We start from the raw sequence: 17,440 nt of genomic DNA, 5'->3' as shown, positions 1-17,440 counted from the left end.
CAAAATATGACCTTGAACATATCCCACCTGAATTTAAACATCATCTCAGGAACAGATTTGATGCATTGGACACTAATGACCAAAGACCAGAAGAGCTGTGGGATGACATCAAGAACATCATACAGAAAGAAAGCAAAAGGTCATTAAAAAGACAAGAAAAAAAGAAAAGACCAAAATGGATGTCAGAAGAGACTCTGGAAGCACTCATTCATCTATGCCAAAAAATCTGGAAAGCAGTTACTTGGACACCTAATTGAAAAAGATCTGTGTTTGTGCCCTTTCCAAAGACAGGTGACCCAATGCAAGGCGGAAATCATCAGACAATATCATTAATATTACATGCAAGTAAAATTTTGCTAAAAATAATACAAAAATTGCTGCAACAGTACATTGACAGGGAACTGCCAGAGGTTCAAGCCAGATTCAGATGAGGATGTGGAACAAGGGATATTATTGCTGACATTGGATGGATCTTGGCTGAAAGTAGAGAAAACCAGAAAGATGTTTACGTGTACTTTATTTACTATGCAAAGGCTTTCGACTGTGTGGATCATGACAAGCTATGGACCACATCATGGAGAATGAGTATTCCAGAACACCTAATTGTGCTAATGAGGAACTGGTACATGGACCGACAGGCTGTTGGTCAAATAGAACAAGGGGTCACTGAATGCTTCAAAATCAGGAAAGGTGTGCACCAGGGTTGTATTCTTTCACCACATGTATTCAATCTTTATGCTAAGCAAATAACCTGAGAAACTGGATTAGATAAAAAGAACGAGACATCAGGATTGGAGGAAGCCTCATTAACATCCTGTGACATACAGATGATAGAACCTTGCTTGCTGAAAGTGCAGATGACTTAAAATACTGATAAAAATCAAAGACCACAGTTTTGGGTATGGGTTGTACCTCAATGTAAGTAAAACAAAAATCCTTACCACTGAACTAATAAATAACATCATGATAAATGGCAAAAAGATTGAACGATTTTACTTGGCTCCACCATCAACACTCATGGAAGCAGCAGTCAAGAAATCAAATGATGTACTGCATTGGGCAAATCTGCTGTGGAAGACCTCTTTCAAATGTTTTAGAGTGAAGATGTCAGCTTGAGGACTGAAGTGTGCCTGATCCAAGCCACGGTATTTTCAGTCATTTCATATGCATGTGTAAATTGGACAATGAGTAAGGAGGACTACAGAAGAATTGATGCATTTCAGTTATGGTGTTGAAGGAGAACATTAAAAGTACCATGGACTACCAGAAGAACAACCATATCTGTGTTGGAAGAACTATAGCTGGAATGCTCCTTTAGAAGCCACACTTTGTCTTTCATACTTTGGACATATTATCAGGAGGGGCCAATCCCTGAAGAAGGACATCATGCTTGGTAAAGTGGAGGGTCAGTGAAAAAGTGGGAAACCCTCAATGACATGGATTGTCACAGTGGCAACAGCAATGGGCTCAAGTGTAGCAGCAATTGTGAGGATGGCACAGGACTAGGTGGTGGTTCGTTCATTTGTGCATAGGGTCGCTATGAATTGGAACTGACTTGACAGCACCTAACAACATTACATTGGATGTTTATACCCAGGAATGGGGCAGATTACCCAGTAAGCAAGGTAAGTAGAGGTAAACGATTTTAATGTGGTAAAAAGACGGGTGAAATTGTTCACTACACATTAGTAAGCAAGCACAAGTAAGCCCGAGTGTACCTTGCTTATTGGGTAATCTTGCCTTGATTAGGGACTGCCTGTAGTTGGAACATCTGTTGTAAGGAATGAAAGGCCCTAACCTACTACTGTAGCCGGCAGGGCTGGACGTGACCAAAATTCACTTCACTCAACCAGATCATTTAGACTACTGCTCTTCTTGTTTATTACAGGGAACAGAGTAAATGATACCTAATCCCTTCACATTTATATAAGAACCAACCTCAGAAATGTTAAATAAATTATTTCTTTTACGAGGATCAGCAGAAAGGTGGTTCTGATGAGGTCAAGGTAAAGACATTCCAAATGTACTTTTCCAAACTGCTGAACCATTTCATCCTCTCTAACATCAGCTACTCTTCCACCCCTCAGCACTCTCCTTCCCATCTTTGTGTTCCATAATTCACTGCACTGTCTCACAGAACCCATGAGCATTCAAGGAAATGGTTTATGCAGTTATGGAGGTTGGCAAGCCCCAAAGCCATGGGGCAGGCACCAGGCTTTCCTTGACTCATGTGGTTGCAGGGGCTGGTGAACCCAAATTGGCAGGTCACATGATAGGCTGTTGGTTCAAGTTCTAAGGACTGAAGGTCAGATGATGAAGGGACGGGACGGGGTCCAGAGCAAGAGAGAGAACTCTGCCAGAGCATTCATGTAACAGCACTTGTTGCTTAACATCCCCAGTATATTCTGTAAAATAGGATGCTATGTGATCTCAACATCACAGACAGGAAAGAGGCATGCAGGATGGTCACTGGACAGTAGTCACACTGAGGGACTGTGTGAAAAGTTTGGCTCCATTGCCGCCATTACTGCATAGTTGACACCCCATCTCCAAGAGCCACGGCCAGTCCCCCAGCTGCCTGCCATTGTACACACTCAGCATCCATCTGGCTGGCTGCCTCTTGGTCCACCTGCAGTGGCTCCCTTCCCTTTCTTCCTCCCTGCCTCATCTAACGGACTTTAAACTCTTCCAGCCCCAGCCAGCTCTCCTGCTCCTCCTGCTGCTACCACTACTGCAGTTGGATTGCTCAGTAGCCATGTCCCTGGGAAGTCCAAGCACCAGGCGCAGGGCACCCAGGCTGAGTCGGGCAGCAGCCTCAGTGACCTGAGTGGTCCCTGCCTGGGGTTAAGTGCAATAGGACAGGCAGCCGTGAGTGGACACTGGGACACCCTCCCAATGCAAAGCCAGGGCAGATGTAGGACCTGAGAGTAAGAGAAAGGCAGATCGGACCTCCTTACCTGTATGTCCTAGTCTCCAACCCGGATTTCTGAACTATATTGTAACCTTATGGAATAACAAACATGTATGTGGCTGGACGCTGCCTGAATGGACATTAAGTGATGTATAACTGTCTATACTGTATATATTGGGGTCCTGGTGTGGACTGCTAACCACAAGATAGGCAGTTCAAACCCACCAGCAGCTCCTTAGAAACCCTACTAAGGGTCACTATGAGTCAGAACCGACTTGATATCACTTAACAACAATAGCAACAACTTGTATCTATTGGTAACCCCTCTTGGGCAAGATGGAGCAAGGGTGCAACTTGAATAAGGGTACTAACGATGGTGACTATGAGGATAAGGATGCTTAACTCAAAGTGATACCCTACCCCAATCCTGCCTTGTCAAATTATAGCTCCCAAATGGAATCATACCATAGGTATGGATGCAAGGAGTTACAACACATCACAAACTGGAGGACAAGTATGTCAGACCACACAATGTTGAATGAGTACATCATTACTTAACTGCCAAACTGCTGAAAATCACAGCCTTACCAAATTGACACATACCCTTAACCATCAGAGGTTCCATATTTGCATTAGCAGCAAGATGTCCAATATCCTTGGTGGTCCACAAGAACCCCACTTCCACAGTCTCACACAACCACTGTATGTGAAAGGCTCTGACTACAAAAGCCATATTAAGTTAATGAGTGCCTCACAAGCATAACCTTGGAAGAAATGAACCAATGTCAAATCAACCTGAATGAATTATACTCATTAACAAAGCTAGAGGGTTAACTAAAGTCAGTGTTTTTACAAGTAGATTCACTAGCATATGTGGAAACAAAAATGCAAACTGTCACAAGAATTACCTAGTTAGTGAGGTATCCTTTGTTTCAAGAGCCATCGCAATGTCAACCAAAGCATTCAGGTATCTGGAACCAATGCTAGAGAGGCTGGCAGGGGACAGATTCACACTCTCCAATAGAAGGTCCTGAAGGTGCTTAGCTGAAAACATAGGCGTTCGTTCCATGGTGACTAACATGCTTTGTTTGTAATAGTTTCATTCACATATCATGCAATCCACCCATTATAGTACATGATTCAGTTGCTTTTACCATACATGCAGACAACTGTGTGTCCATTACCACAGTCATTTAGAAAATCACCATCACCCCACAGAGAGACTCCCAGAGCTCTTAGCCATCATCTTCCAATCTCCCTCCCCCACCCCCAGGCTACTAATCTGTTTCCTGTCTCTATAGATTTACCTATTCTGGGCATTTCAAATAAATGGAATCGTACTATATATGGTCCTTGTACCTGGGACCTTTCACTTAACGTTTTCAAGGTTTATGCAAGTGGTAGCATGTACTACTTCATTTGTTTTTATTACCAAATAACATTCTACTACATGGATGTGACCAAAACCCCAAACCTGTTGTTGTCAATTCCAATTTGTAGTGATCCAATATGACAGAGCAGACCACCCCACAGGGTTCCCGAGATTGTAATTTAAAAGTAGCAGACTGCCACAACTTTCTCCCGTGGAGTGACTGGTGGGTTTGAACCAATAACCTTTTGGTTAGCACCTGAGCAGCATAGCCATCGCACCACCAGTCTCCCGCTGCATGACTATCTTGTTCTTACTGTTAGATGCCGCTGAGTTGGTTCTGAATCACAGCAATCCCGTCTAGGGTTTTTGAGGTTATAAACCTTTGTGGCATTAGAAAGCCTCATCCTTCTCCCACTATATGAATATAACAAAGTTCACTGATTCATTTATAAGCTGCCTTGCATTTGGACTGTTTCCATTTTTTGGCTATTGTGAATAATACTGTAGATATTCATGGTGGTGTTTTTATATGGACCTATGTTTTCATTCTTCTTAGGTCTATACTAGGAGACTTGCTGGGTCATATGAAAAATGTATGTTTAATCTTTTGAGGATTTGCCAAACTATTTTGCAATGGGATGGTACTATTTTATATACCCACCAGGTACTATTTTATATACCCACCAGCAGTATAGGAGAGTTCCAGTTTTTCCACATTCTTACCAAAACTTGTTATCTGATTCTTTTAATCCTAGCCAGTGCAGGGCAGCTAATTATTTATTGGGACCCTTCTAGGCAAATTTCTACGTTCTGTGATGTATTCTAAATCCCAGCCTCTATGCCTGCAATTACAGATACATTTTGAAGTGAGTTGCTGAGAAGTAAGGGAGCCCTGGTGTGGCACTGCGGTTTAATGTGCTGGACTGCAAGGTTGGTGGTTCAAGCTCACCAGCCACTTCTCAGAAACCCTATACAGGGTCGCAATGGGTCGGAATCGACTCAATGGCACTTAACAACAAAACCACAAGAGAAAGTGTGACTCAAGTCAATACCTTTAGTTTCCCTTGGGGGCATGATCTGACTCCTTTGGAGAAATTCACTCTCTTGCCCTGAATCTTACATCTGGCTCATTCATTACATCTTACCATCAGTTCGTGGGACTTTGGGCCCAGTCCTGACCTGATTCATCAGCTCTCACCAACTCCAGCATCAACAGTCTGTTGTCTGACTTGCAACACTGTGAGTATGTAGGTGAGATTACTTCAAAATGTTCTCTGAACTATGGATTTGGGACTTGCCAAACTCATAATTGTGTAAGCCATTTTCTTTGATAATAGTGTTTTAGGAGGCATTCCTGCGTGTTGTAGAACCCTGGGACTTGAGGGAAGGGAGGAATGTGCTGTTGAATTAGTTCTGACCCATAGTGACCCTGTATAGGGTTTCCAAGGAGCACATGGTGAGTTTGAACCGCCGACCTTGTAGTTCAAACTGACTTTGCAGTACAGTGCATTAACCCACAGCGCCACATCAGGACTTCATAGAGGGGTACAACATGTCAGAAAGTCAAACAGTTGGGATATCTTTAACCTCCAACTCATAGGGTGTAGCCTCATGCTGATCTTTCTGAAAGAAATTATCCACGTAACACTTGTCTGTCAGCTTGTCATACTGTGGTAGCTTGCACATTACTGTGATGCTGGAAGCTATGCCACCAGTATCTTAAATACCAGCAAGGTCCACTCATGGTTGATGGGTTTCAACTGGGCTTTCAGACTAACACAGACTAGGAAGAAGAGGCAAACCCAAAACAAAGATGGCAGTATGACTGGCTACTACAAGAACAAGCAAATTGTTTGCTGGGAAGCCATCAAGGCAAGTAATCAGGTCCCTTCAGGACAACTCCCCCCCTTCCAAGACTGAAACTCAAAGGGAACACATAAAGCAGGCATGAACGTTTGCTGATGACCACACTGGTCTCCTTTTGAGTGGAGGAAGGGGAAAGGCAGCAATGAAAAAATGGGCTGAGTTCCACCTTCCATAGATTCCCGTTCAGCTGGAGAGGAGAGAAGAGGAAGGGCTGGTTGGTCCAAAGTATGGTGAGAACTGGGTACTCCTGAGCCCATGGACAAGGACACAGATAGCCACAGAGGGCTAGAGCTGAGAGTGAAGCATCCAGCTGATTTGAAGTGAGGGGAGACGTACAAGAACGCTCAAACTTGCAGCTAGTACCCATTTGACTTAGCCTCGATGCTTTAATAATCAGAACTCTACTGTTGTTGTTATGTGCCATGGAGTCAGTTCTGACTCATAGTGACCCTGTACAGGGTTTCTGAGGCTGTAAGTCTTTACGGGAGCAGAAAGCCTCATCTTTCTCCCGCAGAACAGCTGGTAGTTTCGAACTGCTAACCTTGCGGTTCACAGCCTGATTCGTAACCACTACGCTACCAGAGCTCCTTACTTATGGATGCAGTAGATCAAAATACCAACTGAGCGAGAAGGAGTCTTCACATCAAGTATCAATGCTACCCCTCTGTACACAGGGTAGATAGAGATGGGCAACTTAGACATTGGCTACCTAAAATGAGGGGGCGATAAAAGGCACAAAGTGACTGGCTTACAATTTTTCAAGAGGGAGTTTAAGAGCGTGCAGGGGAAGAGAGTCCCCACTAAATAGTTCTCATCTTGTCTAGACAGGTCTGGTGAAAAGAGATGGGGATAAGTCATATGATTCAATAGTGAGTAATTGTTATGATGAATAACTGCGACTGCCACAACTGTAAAGGTAGAAGTTTTGTAATAAAAATAGGGGAGTGGCTAGTCTTACATTCCAGGAACAGAGAACCCTAGGCCTATCAAGGGAGAAGAGCACAAGTGGAATGTAGGACCCTATCCAGAGAAGCAGCGACACCAGGGATGGAAGCAGAGATGGGGACATGGAGAGAGGGAACAGCTGAGGACTCTAGATTCATGGAAAGAAAGGGACTGAGTGCTGGCGGCCAGGAAGCAGACTTGCAGAATGTGTCCTTTGGTTCTGAAATTACTATGTATTCCTGAGTGGTTTTGTGTACATCTCCTCACTCCCACCTCCAAAAAAAACCAGAGAGAGAATGGAAGCAAATACTAGTGAATGATGATGTGTGGAGGAGAGTGTAATCATTGTAATGAGACGATGGTGTAAAGCTGATGTTCTCCCATGTAAACTATCACTCAGTTCACAATAAAAAAAAAAAAGAGAGACGAGGCAAACTACTTCTGAATGTTTAGTCACTGAAAACCTTATAAATAGCAGTGGAACACTGTCAGCACCAGAATATTGAATATTGAAACATGATGAAAAGCACCAGAATATTGTCAGATATAGTGTCAGAAGATGAGCCCCTTAGGTTGGAGCTTCTGGTGTCATAGGTAAGAAACCAATGTCAAATTTAAAGCTATATACATATGCCAATGCTCTCTTCTAAGAATTTTATGTTTAAGTCTTATATTTACGTCGATTTATTTTCAGTTAGTTTTATACTTGGTGTCGGTAACGGTTCAGCTTCATTCTCATTCATGTGGATATTTAGTTGTTCCAGAAGCATACATTAAAAAGATTATCTTTTCTTCCACTGAATTATCTTATCACTCTTGTGAAAAATTAATTGGAAGATCACCCTCCCACATGAAAGTGTGAGAAGTCCCACTGGTTGGCAATTCAAAACCACTAGGGGCATTCTAGTTTGTTCTATAGGGTCATAATGAGTTGGAATGGGCTTGGTGGCAGTGAGTATTATTATTTTTAATCATAAAACATTAATTATCTTGAACATACTTTTTCAAACATCCTTTGTCCAACAGAAAATCCACATGCAATCCACTGGGTCTACAGACTGGGGATTTGCCAAATCTCAGTTTGCGACAGAGCTACCACAAGGGTCCTATAGCTCATATGACTAAAGTATGGGGACAGGAGACAGAAATTACAAAGGCATCCATATGTCAGGCTAAGACGTTTCAAATGTATCTTTTAGGATTTACTATTGTGGCACTGAGGATCAGCACTGAACAGCTAACCACAAGTTTAGTAATTCAAACCCAGCAGTTACTCCTTGGAAACCCTATACAGGGTCACTGTGAGCCAGAACTGAACTAAAGATACTTAACAACAACACTGTGGCACTGAGGAGTCCTAGTATGACATTGTAGGATAAGCACTGGACTGCTAACCATTAGGGTGACAGTTCAAACCCACCAGCTGCTCTTCAGAAACCCTATAGAGTTGCTGAGTTGGAACCGACTCAAGGACACTTAAAAACAACATTGTGTCTCTGTAGGATAAGCACTGGACTGATAACCACTAGGTCAGCAGTTCAAACCTACCAGTCACTCTTGGAAACCCTATACAGGGTTACTGTAAGTTGGAACTGACTCAATGGCACACAACAAGAAGTCTACTGTTAAAGAGGTTCTGGTGGAGCTGGAGGATAACCACTGGATAACTAACCTCAAGGTCAGTGGTTCAAGCCTACCAGCCACCTCTTGGGAGAAAGATGAGGCTCCTGTAAAGATTTATAGCCTCAAAACCCTATACAGGGTTCACTATGAGTAGGAATCAACTTGATGGCAGTAGGTTTGAATTTTGGGATATATTCTGCTGTCAGAATACCAATAAACATTTATTGTACTGTCATGAGAGTTAGGATTTAAGAAAGTTACTATGGCAACGGCATGGAAGCCAAATCTGGGTAGAATTAAGAAGGAAAGCACCCTCTCCCCAGGTGTGACTACTTAATCTTTTAGGACTTATGGTGTTGCTGTCAGAGTACCAATAAAAGATTTAAGCAGTTGTGCACTGTCTAAATGTTACTATGACAAACCTGAGTAAAATAAAGCACAGCTAACAAGCTGTCTATACTAGATTAATCTTCTATTTGTTAGGGTTACAAATTGTGGTCACCTTTAGTCAATGCCTCTTTTCAAACTCTGAATGAATCTCACCTTCGGATTCATATTCACTGGCTTTCTGTTTCAAGTCCTCTATGACCAGGGAGACATCCCTGTCCCGGGCTTTGCTGCGTTCTGAAAGGTGATACAAAATCTCTGTGGTCCGTGGATTCGCCTCATATTGTGGAATGGGATGATCTCCAAATAATTTTTTCAACCAGGCAACAACCTAACCATTAAAAGGAAGACAGATATTTCACATTTTTTTCCATGGAATGGCCCAAAGCAAATATGACAAAGAAGTTCTTTCTTTGAATATCCTGGTGTCCTAATTTGTCTTAGGGTGTTAACAGATGTCAGGATATAAACAACAAAATAAGCGAGTAGGTACAATGAATGGAGTCCTGGTGTTGCGCTGTGGGTTAATGCGCAGGACTGCAAGATCGGTTTGAACAGCAAGGTCGGTAGTTCAAGCTCACCAGCCGCTCCTCGGAAACACTAATATAGGGTTGCTGAGTAGGAACCGACTCGAAGGCACTTAACGCCAACAAGGTACAGTGAATAACGGGACAAGATCAGAGAGCATATGACCCATTCTCTCCTAAACCTACAAAACGTGGTTTACGGTAATAATTTTCATCACACGACAAATCGTAACTCTCAATGTGCAGATGTGGACGCATTATTATTCGAGCTGTATGAAAAGCAAAACGGTTGTCCTCAAACCATCATACTTCCCGCCCCACCCCTACCGTTTCCGCAAGCTCCCAGAGTTGGGATGCCGGGCACGCCAGCAGCTCAAGATTTGAAATTCTCCAAGGAAAGCGCACTGAAAGGTGAGGACAGACTGACAGATAAGTAGGTAGTAGATTTGGGTTCAGGAGTCCCAGTCCAGTTTGGTGGGGATTCCTACTAGCCGGCTCCTAAACTCCCGTCCGAGCGCAAATAAGGAAAAGGCGGGAGGAGGAAGGGACAGCTGTCTCCTAGAGGATTGAAAGGGAGAGGAGGCAGGCAGATTCTGAGCGCGGCATTGAAGATGGAAGTGTGGAAGTACGACGGAGAAAGGGAGATATAGAGGAAATCCACTGACAGGGGATATTTGGTCAAAGGCTCCGTTCCCATCACCTGCTCTCCTTTCTCCAACTGATCTTTTGCTTGTTGCGCTCCGAGTTCCTGTGGCGCCGCCATAGCGGCAGTTCCCGCCACTTCCTGAAACCCTCCTTGTGGGAGACTAGTTCAGCCCCCCGGAAGGAGGGCTCTCAAGGAGGCCACGCCCACGCGCCTTGGCAGGCCTCGGACCCAGTGCTTCTGGGAGTTGTGGTTTTCACTCTGCTTCCAGGTCAATTACTAGCCCTAGACAAGGTTGATCCTGAACTCTTGTACTCTAATATTATTTGTCCTGTCTCCTCCGCCCACTCCGTCCAAAGTGTATGGTTTTCTGCATTTACATTATTCAGTAGTATCCGACTTACTACGTTTTTGTTCCAACGTTAAGTTGGTTCTAACATAAATAGAACAGTCATCTTGCTGCTGTTATTATTATTGATTTGTTTCAGTAGCTTTATAAATACAATCTTTATTTGTCATTGGGGTTGGAAGCATTACATATAAACTTACAGCTACATTTTAATACATACATTAAAAATGCACAAATCATTTTTAAAAATCCAAGGGTGGTGTGATTGGTAGTGACTCAAATACTTCAGGAACTACCTGTATTGTTTACCTGTGCAATTACTCTGCTTGAAATCTCTTAGGCCACTTGACTCTGTGTGTGATGTGTCAACTTGGCTAGGTTGAAACTTTATTTCCCAGAATTCTCATTCTAGTATGTTTCTAGTTTAGGACAAGCTACAAGGAAAATTCTCTCTGAAGGGCTGGTGAACACAAAGGGAGGCAGCAGCTGTTTTGTAGAACACACACACACACACACACACATCTTCTCCCAGTTAATCAATCAAAGCTATTCTAGGTGCTGCTGTGAAGGAATTTTGCGAATGTAATTACAGTCCCAAATCAACTAGAAAGAAGACTAGTCTGGCGGGCCTGACTTAATCAGGTGAGAAAGCCCTTTAAAGAGGATTTATACCATAGGAGTGCTTAGGTAGTACACACAGGGAAATACTTCACCAAGTGAAAGCTTGGCAGTTTGAACCAGTGCTTTGAACTGGTTTTGTCTTGGTTCCAACCACTGCTGAGAATTTGCATTTCATTTCCACCCCAGATACATTTCATTTTTTAAGCAGATCCCCAGGTGATTCTTATGTATATCAACATTTTAAGAATCACTTTCCTGCAACTATTGGTCTCTCCATGTGTGAAGAAAGAAGAGTAATGAGAATTGAAGATGCACAGAACCAGTTAGTCCAGTGGATTAATGGAACACTTGAACATCAGTCTCCAGAAGAACTAGATGGTGTCTAGCTATCACTACCAACTTCTGTGAACAGGATCATGATAGAAGGTCCCAGAGAAACTGGGAGAAAATGTGGAACAAAACTAAAAAAAATTTTTTAACAAAAAACACCAGGCTTACTGGTCAGAAAGAGACTGTAGGAACCCAAGACTATGGCTCTCGACCACCCTTCAGGCCTGGAAATCACCCTGTGGTTCAATTTTCAGCCAAGCAGTAGATAGGTACATAGGGGAGACAATACTAGTAAGATATCCTCACCATGGAATGGTTATTCATTCAAAAAGAAATCCAAAGGACGTTTACCTGAACGAAAAGTTGAGAAGGGCTGGAAAGGCAGGTGGAATGGAAATAGGAGTCACAGGGAGGAAGTGGGCTAACTTGTTGCAAGGAGGGGATTGTAAACACTGAGATGAAACAAAATTTGTGATTTGTTGAATGTAAAATTGATGATCTTATCTGTAACCTTCACTCAATTCACAATAAAAAGGTTTTTTTTAAAAAAAGTCACTTTCCTGAGTTCTATGAGACATTCAAGCAAATTATTGAGCCTAAGGATGTATGTGTGAGAACCTCTAAATTTGTAGCCAGGTGGTCAGGTCAGAAGTGATGGTGGCCTGGGGACCTAAGCTTGTCTGAAGTTAAGAGCAGTTGTGTGGGGGACTGTGCCCGTAACCTGTGAGGTCTGGCCCAACTCTGGGTAGCTGGACTTTTTTTGGAGGCATAGTGGGGAGTCTATTTCTTGATGTTGTATTCTGTCTAACTGCTCAACTTATTTGTATCAAAATACACTGTTTTAAATGTGAAACTTTGCATTAATGTAGGGCTATGAAAGAATACTGAAGATCAAAGACACAGTCTTCAGAATGGGTTTTATGTTAATGTAAAGAAAACAAAAGATCCTCACAAATTGACCAATAAATAACATCATGATAAATGAAGAAAAGATTGAAGTTGTCAAAGGCTTCATTTTGCTTGGATCAACCATCAACACTCATGGAAGCAGCAGTCAAGAAATCAAACAATGAATTGCATTAGGCAAATCTGCCGCACAAGACCTCTTTACAGTGTTCAAGAGTAAAAATGTTAGCTTGAGATCTAAGGTGCACTGGATCCAAGCCATGGTATTTCCAGTAGCGTCATATGCATGTGAAAATTGGACACTGATTAAGGAAGACCATAGAAGAATTGATATACTCAGTTATGGTGTTGAAGAAGACTATTTAAAGTACCATGGACTGCCAAAAGAACAAACAAATCTGTGCTGGAAGAAGTACAGCCAGAATGCTTGCTCCTTAGAAGCTAGGATGGCGAAATTTTCTCTCTCTTACTTTGTATGTATTATCAATGTTCCTGGAGAAGAGCACATCATGCGACGTAAAGTGGAAGGTCAATGAACACCAGGAAGACCCCCAACAAGATGGACTGGCACAGTAGCAGCAGCAATAGACTCAATCCTCAAGCTTAATGATTGTGAGGACAGGGCAGGACTAGGCAGTGTTTTGTTCTGTTGTGTATAAAGTTGCTATGAGTCAGACTTGACTCGACAGCACCAAACAACAACAGCACGAAAGAGAATTCGATTTAAATTTGTTAGCAGATATTATTGGGTTATGTTTTGCTTTCCATATAACCTCATAACTGAAGAAACTCAGAAAAAACTCAACAACAAAGACAACCCCGACCCCCGTTACAAAATAAACTAATGTTCATTCTTAGGAGAAGAACTATGGGCCAACTTAGGGGCTGCCTACCACATGTGATTTTAATAAGTGTACATACAGTATTCCAGAACCTACATGATGGCAAAGGGTTTAGTTTGAGTACAGTACGTCAATGTGACTACACTTCAAGGGTAAACTCATCCTGACTTCATAGCCATACTTAAGTGGATGACCACAGCCACAGTCTGGGGGAAGGAAAACAATGGATCATGATTCATCTGAATGAGAGTGAGAGACTGGGGTAGTGGAGGCACAAGGCAGTTAGGCAAACACATCAGAATGGACAATAGCCAAAGCCTTTCCTTTCACTTTGTCTGACCCATAGAGTGAATGCATGACAGCTGACATGCAGATCTGCTGAAACACACTTATCCACCAGCAACACAGAAAACAGACAACCAAGAGGAAATGTTTTTTCATACAAACACTATGTACACATGTCCAGAAATGCAATAAACAAGAAGAAACCAGCATCCTATAAATAATGACGTTATTATTTCATCTAAGAACACAGCAATTAAGTTACTAAGGGTTGTCAAAAGGAAACCATTCTTGGAAATCCTACACTCAGTTTACTCTGTTAGGGAAAATAGTGTTGATTTGGTTCTAGTCACAGTTCCATCATCTCTCCTTTCTGTATGAGTTCGGCTTCAATGGTACACTAAAGGAAGAAAGGGACAGCAAAAATACCATCAATAGGCATATTAAACAGGTGTCTTAAAATATTTTTAAAAAGGAAATTGAAAAGCAACTGTGAAATTTAAAAAATATCACTATGGATATCAAATATGCTTTTTCAACATTCTCTTGCCTTTGCACCTATCTTCTCTCCCTGTGGGCCCCCCCAAAAAACAACAACAACAACAACAAAAAACTCATTTGCAGATTCCTTAGAGGCATGATGAGTCGGTGGAAGGACACAGGAACAGACTTCTCTGACCTTCACCTCTGAAGTAACCACCTCCCACAATGGCCCCAGCATCACCTCTTCCTACTCTCACTGCCACTGTCCTCATTCCTTCTCAGTTGGCCTCAAGAAGCCAACTGGCTTCTGTCATTTCCTTTCTCTTCTCTGATCCGCCCATCACTGCTTCCAGAACAATCTTCCTAAAGCACTGGCTTGACCAGCAAGCACAGCTCTGATGATCACATTTCTCTTCAGCTTTAAAAACAAGAGAAGGCAACACTCAGTAGATTTCACTGGTTCCTGACAGCCTCCAAACGCAACCCTTCTTAATATTTAAAGCCCTTTATATTATAAACCTGGAGTTCCGGTGTGGTGCTGTAGGATAAAGTGCTGGACTGCAAGGTCTGTTTGAACTGCAAGTTCGGTGGTTCAAACTCACAAGTCATTCCTTGGAAACCCTATTCAGGGTCGATATGAGTCAGGACCAACTTGATGGCATTTAATAACAACAACATATAAACCAGTTGACCTTATGTAACCCTATCTTCCACTGTAAACTCCTGACTAGCTTGCACAACTACTCATCATTTGCTGTAGCTTGGAAAAGTCCACTATTTTCCATCTTTTATACCTTTGCTGAGGAGTCCTGGTGTGGCGTTGTGGGCTAATGTGTCAGACTGCAAAATCATTTGAACTCAAGGGTGGTGGTTCAAGCTCACCAACTGCTCCTTGGAAACCCTACACAGGGTCACTATGGGTTGGAATTGACGCGATGACACTTAACAACAATATGCTTTTGCTGAAGTCCTGGTGTGGCACTGTGGGTTAATGCACTGGACTGCAAAGTCTGTTTGAACCACAAGGTCGACGGTTTAAGCCCACTAGCTGCTCCACAGAAACCCTATACAGGGTCACTATCGGTTGGAACCGAGTCAACAGCACTTAACAACAACAACAAAAAGTATATTCAGAGGTGAGCAGCCGTCACCTCTATCCACTTCAGAACATTTTCACTGCCCTATCAGTGTACGTTCCTGCTGGAGGCTATTTTACTAGTACCTGATCTCAGGAAGATGTTACTGGAGACTGAATTGAACTTGAGATAAAAGGAAAAAAAAAATCTTCTTGGCAAAGTGGCCAAAACTATCACTGAAAAAACATATTCAATGATGTGAGTTTTGGCCTCCTTTTTTTGGAAAATATTCATCCTGCAGAAAGATCGTATTTTACTATTTTCCATGAAAATCTTGGAAGAATTTGTCTTTGAAAATTTTATTACCTTCAGAAAAATGAAGAGACATACTGATTATAAGTCATTCAAAGACATTACAAGGAGCCAATGACCACAATGCCAAGGTTATGTGGCTTTTAAATTTCAGATTCAGTATGTTAAATCTTCAAAAAATTATAAGTATATAAAAAAAGGTAAATGTTACTTATGTACAAGTATGTGTGCTGTACCAGAAGGCGTTTGTGGGAGGTGGGGGATTTATAGTTACTAATCAGTCTCTGATACTCCCAGATAGTGCAAGTATGGTCCTTAGCTCCTAAATTAGCCAAAAATATTTCTTTAACACTAAAATGAACCTGAATATAGAATAAAAATGTTACAGTTGGCATTCATATTGGTTTGTTTAACAAGTAAACTGTAACAGTGTTAAGTTGAGGTCTTCTCAGAACCCCTGGTAAGTTTTCAAAGTCTACATATAGCAGGCAGTATATGCCATAGTACATACCCAAACAAAGGGCTTTAATCCCTTGTGTTTGGCCAACCACATTTGAGCACAAACTTAGAATTGCTGGAACCTAGTGTCTTATTTTTCGAGTCCTGGTGAGGACAAACACTGGACTGCTAACCACAAGGTTCAAACCCATTCATTGCTCCTCAGAATCCTATACAGGGTTGCTATGAGTTGCAATGGACTAAACTGCACTTAACAACATCTTATTTTGGAATCTTGGTATGATGGTGTAAGATAAACACCAAACTGCTAACTGCAAATTCAAATGCCCCAGCCACTCCTTGGAAACCTTATACAGGGTTGCCGTGAGTCAGCACATAACATCTTACTATTTTTATTCTAATCTGATAATTCCTTTAAAAGAATTCAGACTTAGCTTCAAATGTCAGTCAATTTTGATGATTTCCAATGTTAAGAAAATTGTTTGTTTTTCCACACCAGTTTCCTAACTTAGCACTAGACTTTTGGGGCTGGGAATCCTGGTGTGGCCCTGTGGGTTAATGCGTCAGACTGCAAAGCTTTTTGAACTGCAAGGTCGGTGGTTCAAGCTCACCAGCTGCTCCTCAGATTCTCTATACAGGGTCGCTATGGGTGGGAACTGACTCTACGACACTTAACAACAACAATTCTGTTTGGCGTGCTGTTTTGTACACTCAAGGATGTTTAGCCATCCCTAGCCTTTTTCCAACAGCCAGTAGCACTCCATCCCCAGGTGTGACAACTTAATTTATTAGGACTTAGGTTTTGATGTCAAAGTACCAATCAAATATTTAAGCAATTTGTGTTGTTGTTAAGTGCTGTCAAGTTGGTTCCAACTCAAAGCAACCCTCTATAGGGTTTCCTAGGAGCAGCTGGCTGGTGGGTTTGAACTGCTGACCTTGTGGTTTGTGATCCAGTGCTATTCCAACAGCACCACACCAGGAGTCCTAAGAAACTGTGCACTGTCTAAATGCTACTATGACAAACCTGAGTAAAATAAAGCAAAGTTAACCAGCTGTCTACACTAGATTAATCTTCTATTCGTTAAGGTTACAAAACATGGTCACATTTTTAGTTAATGCCTCCTTTCAAACTCTGAATGAATCTCACCTTCGGATTCACATTCACTGGCATTCTGTTTCAAGTCCTCTATGACCAGGGAGACATCCCTGTCCCGGGTTTTGATGCATTCTGAAAAGTGATACAAAATTTCTGTGGTCCGTGGATTCGCCTCATATTGTAGAATGAGACGATCCCCAAATAGTTTTTTCAAACAGGCAGCAACCTAACCATTAAAAGGAAGACAGATATTTCAAGTTTTGTTCCATGGACTGACCTAGAGCAAATATGACAGAGAAGTGACCAAAAGCAAATGAAATGCTTTGATTCTGGCGTCCACTTCACATCCTAACTTTCTCTGGTAGACAGATGTCAGGAAATATACTAATAAAATAAAAGTAAATACAATG

General features: G+C 42.1%; 1 protein-coding gene across 1 annotated transcript in view; it reads right to left on the bottom strand.

The window, feature by feature from the left end:
- The window catches only part of HAUS1 (HAUS augmin-like complex, subunit 1), a 19,368-nt gene extending 9,479 nt beyond the window's left edge, over positions 1–9,889 (bottom strand). Inside the window, exons 1-3 of the mRNA XM_006835143.1 lie at positions 9,818–9,889; positions 9,261–9,435; positions 3,820–3,955 (exon numbers count right to left, since the gene is read on the bottom strand). Of these exons, the coding sequence (XP_006835206.1) occupies positions 3,820–3,955; positions 9,261–9,435; positions 9,818–9,889 (383 nt within the window). The remainder of the gene's footprint in view (positions 1–3,819; positions 3,956–9,260; positions 9,436–9,817) is intronic.
- Positions 9,890–17,440: the final 7,551 nt, after the last annotated feature.

The sequence above is a fragment of the Chrysochloris asiatica genome, unplaced genomic scaffold, assembly GCF_000296735.1.
Source record: "Chrysochloris asiatica unplaced genomic scaffold, ChrAsi1.0 scaffold00015, whole genome shotgun sequence".
Taxonomy (NCBI): domain Eukaryota; kingdom Metazoa; phylum Chordata; class Mammalia; order Afrosoricida; family Chrysochloridae; genus Chrysochloris; species Chrysochloris asiatica.
This window is presented reverse-complemented; position numbering and strand designations above follow the sequence as displayed.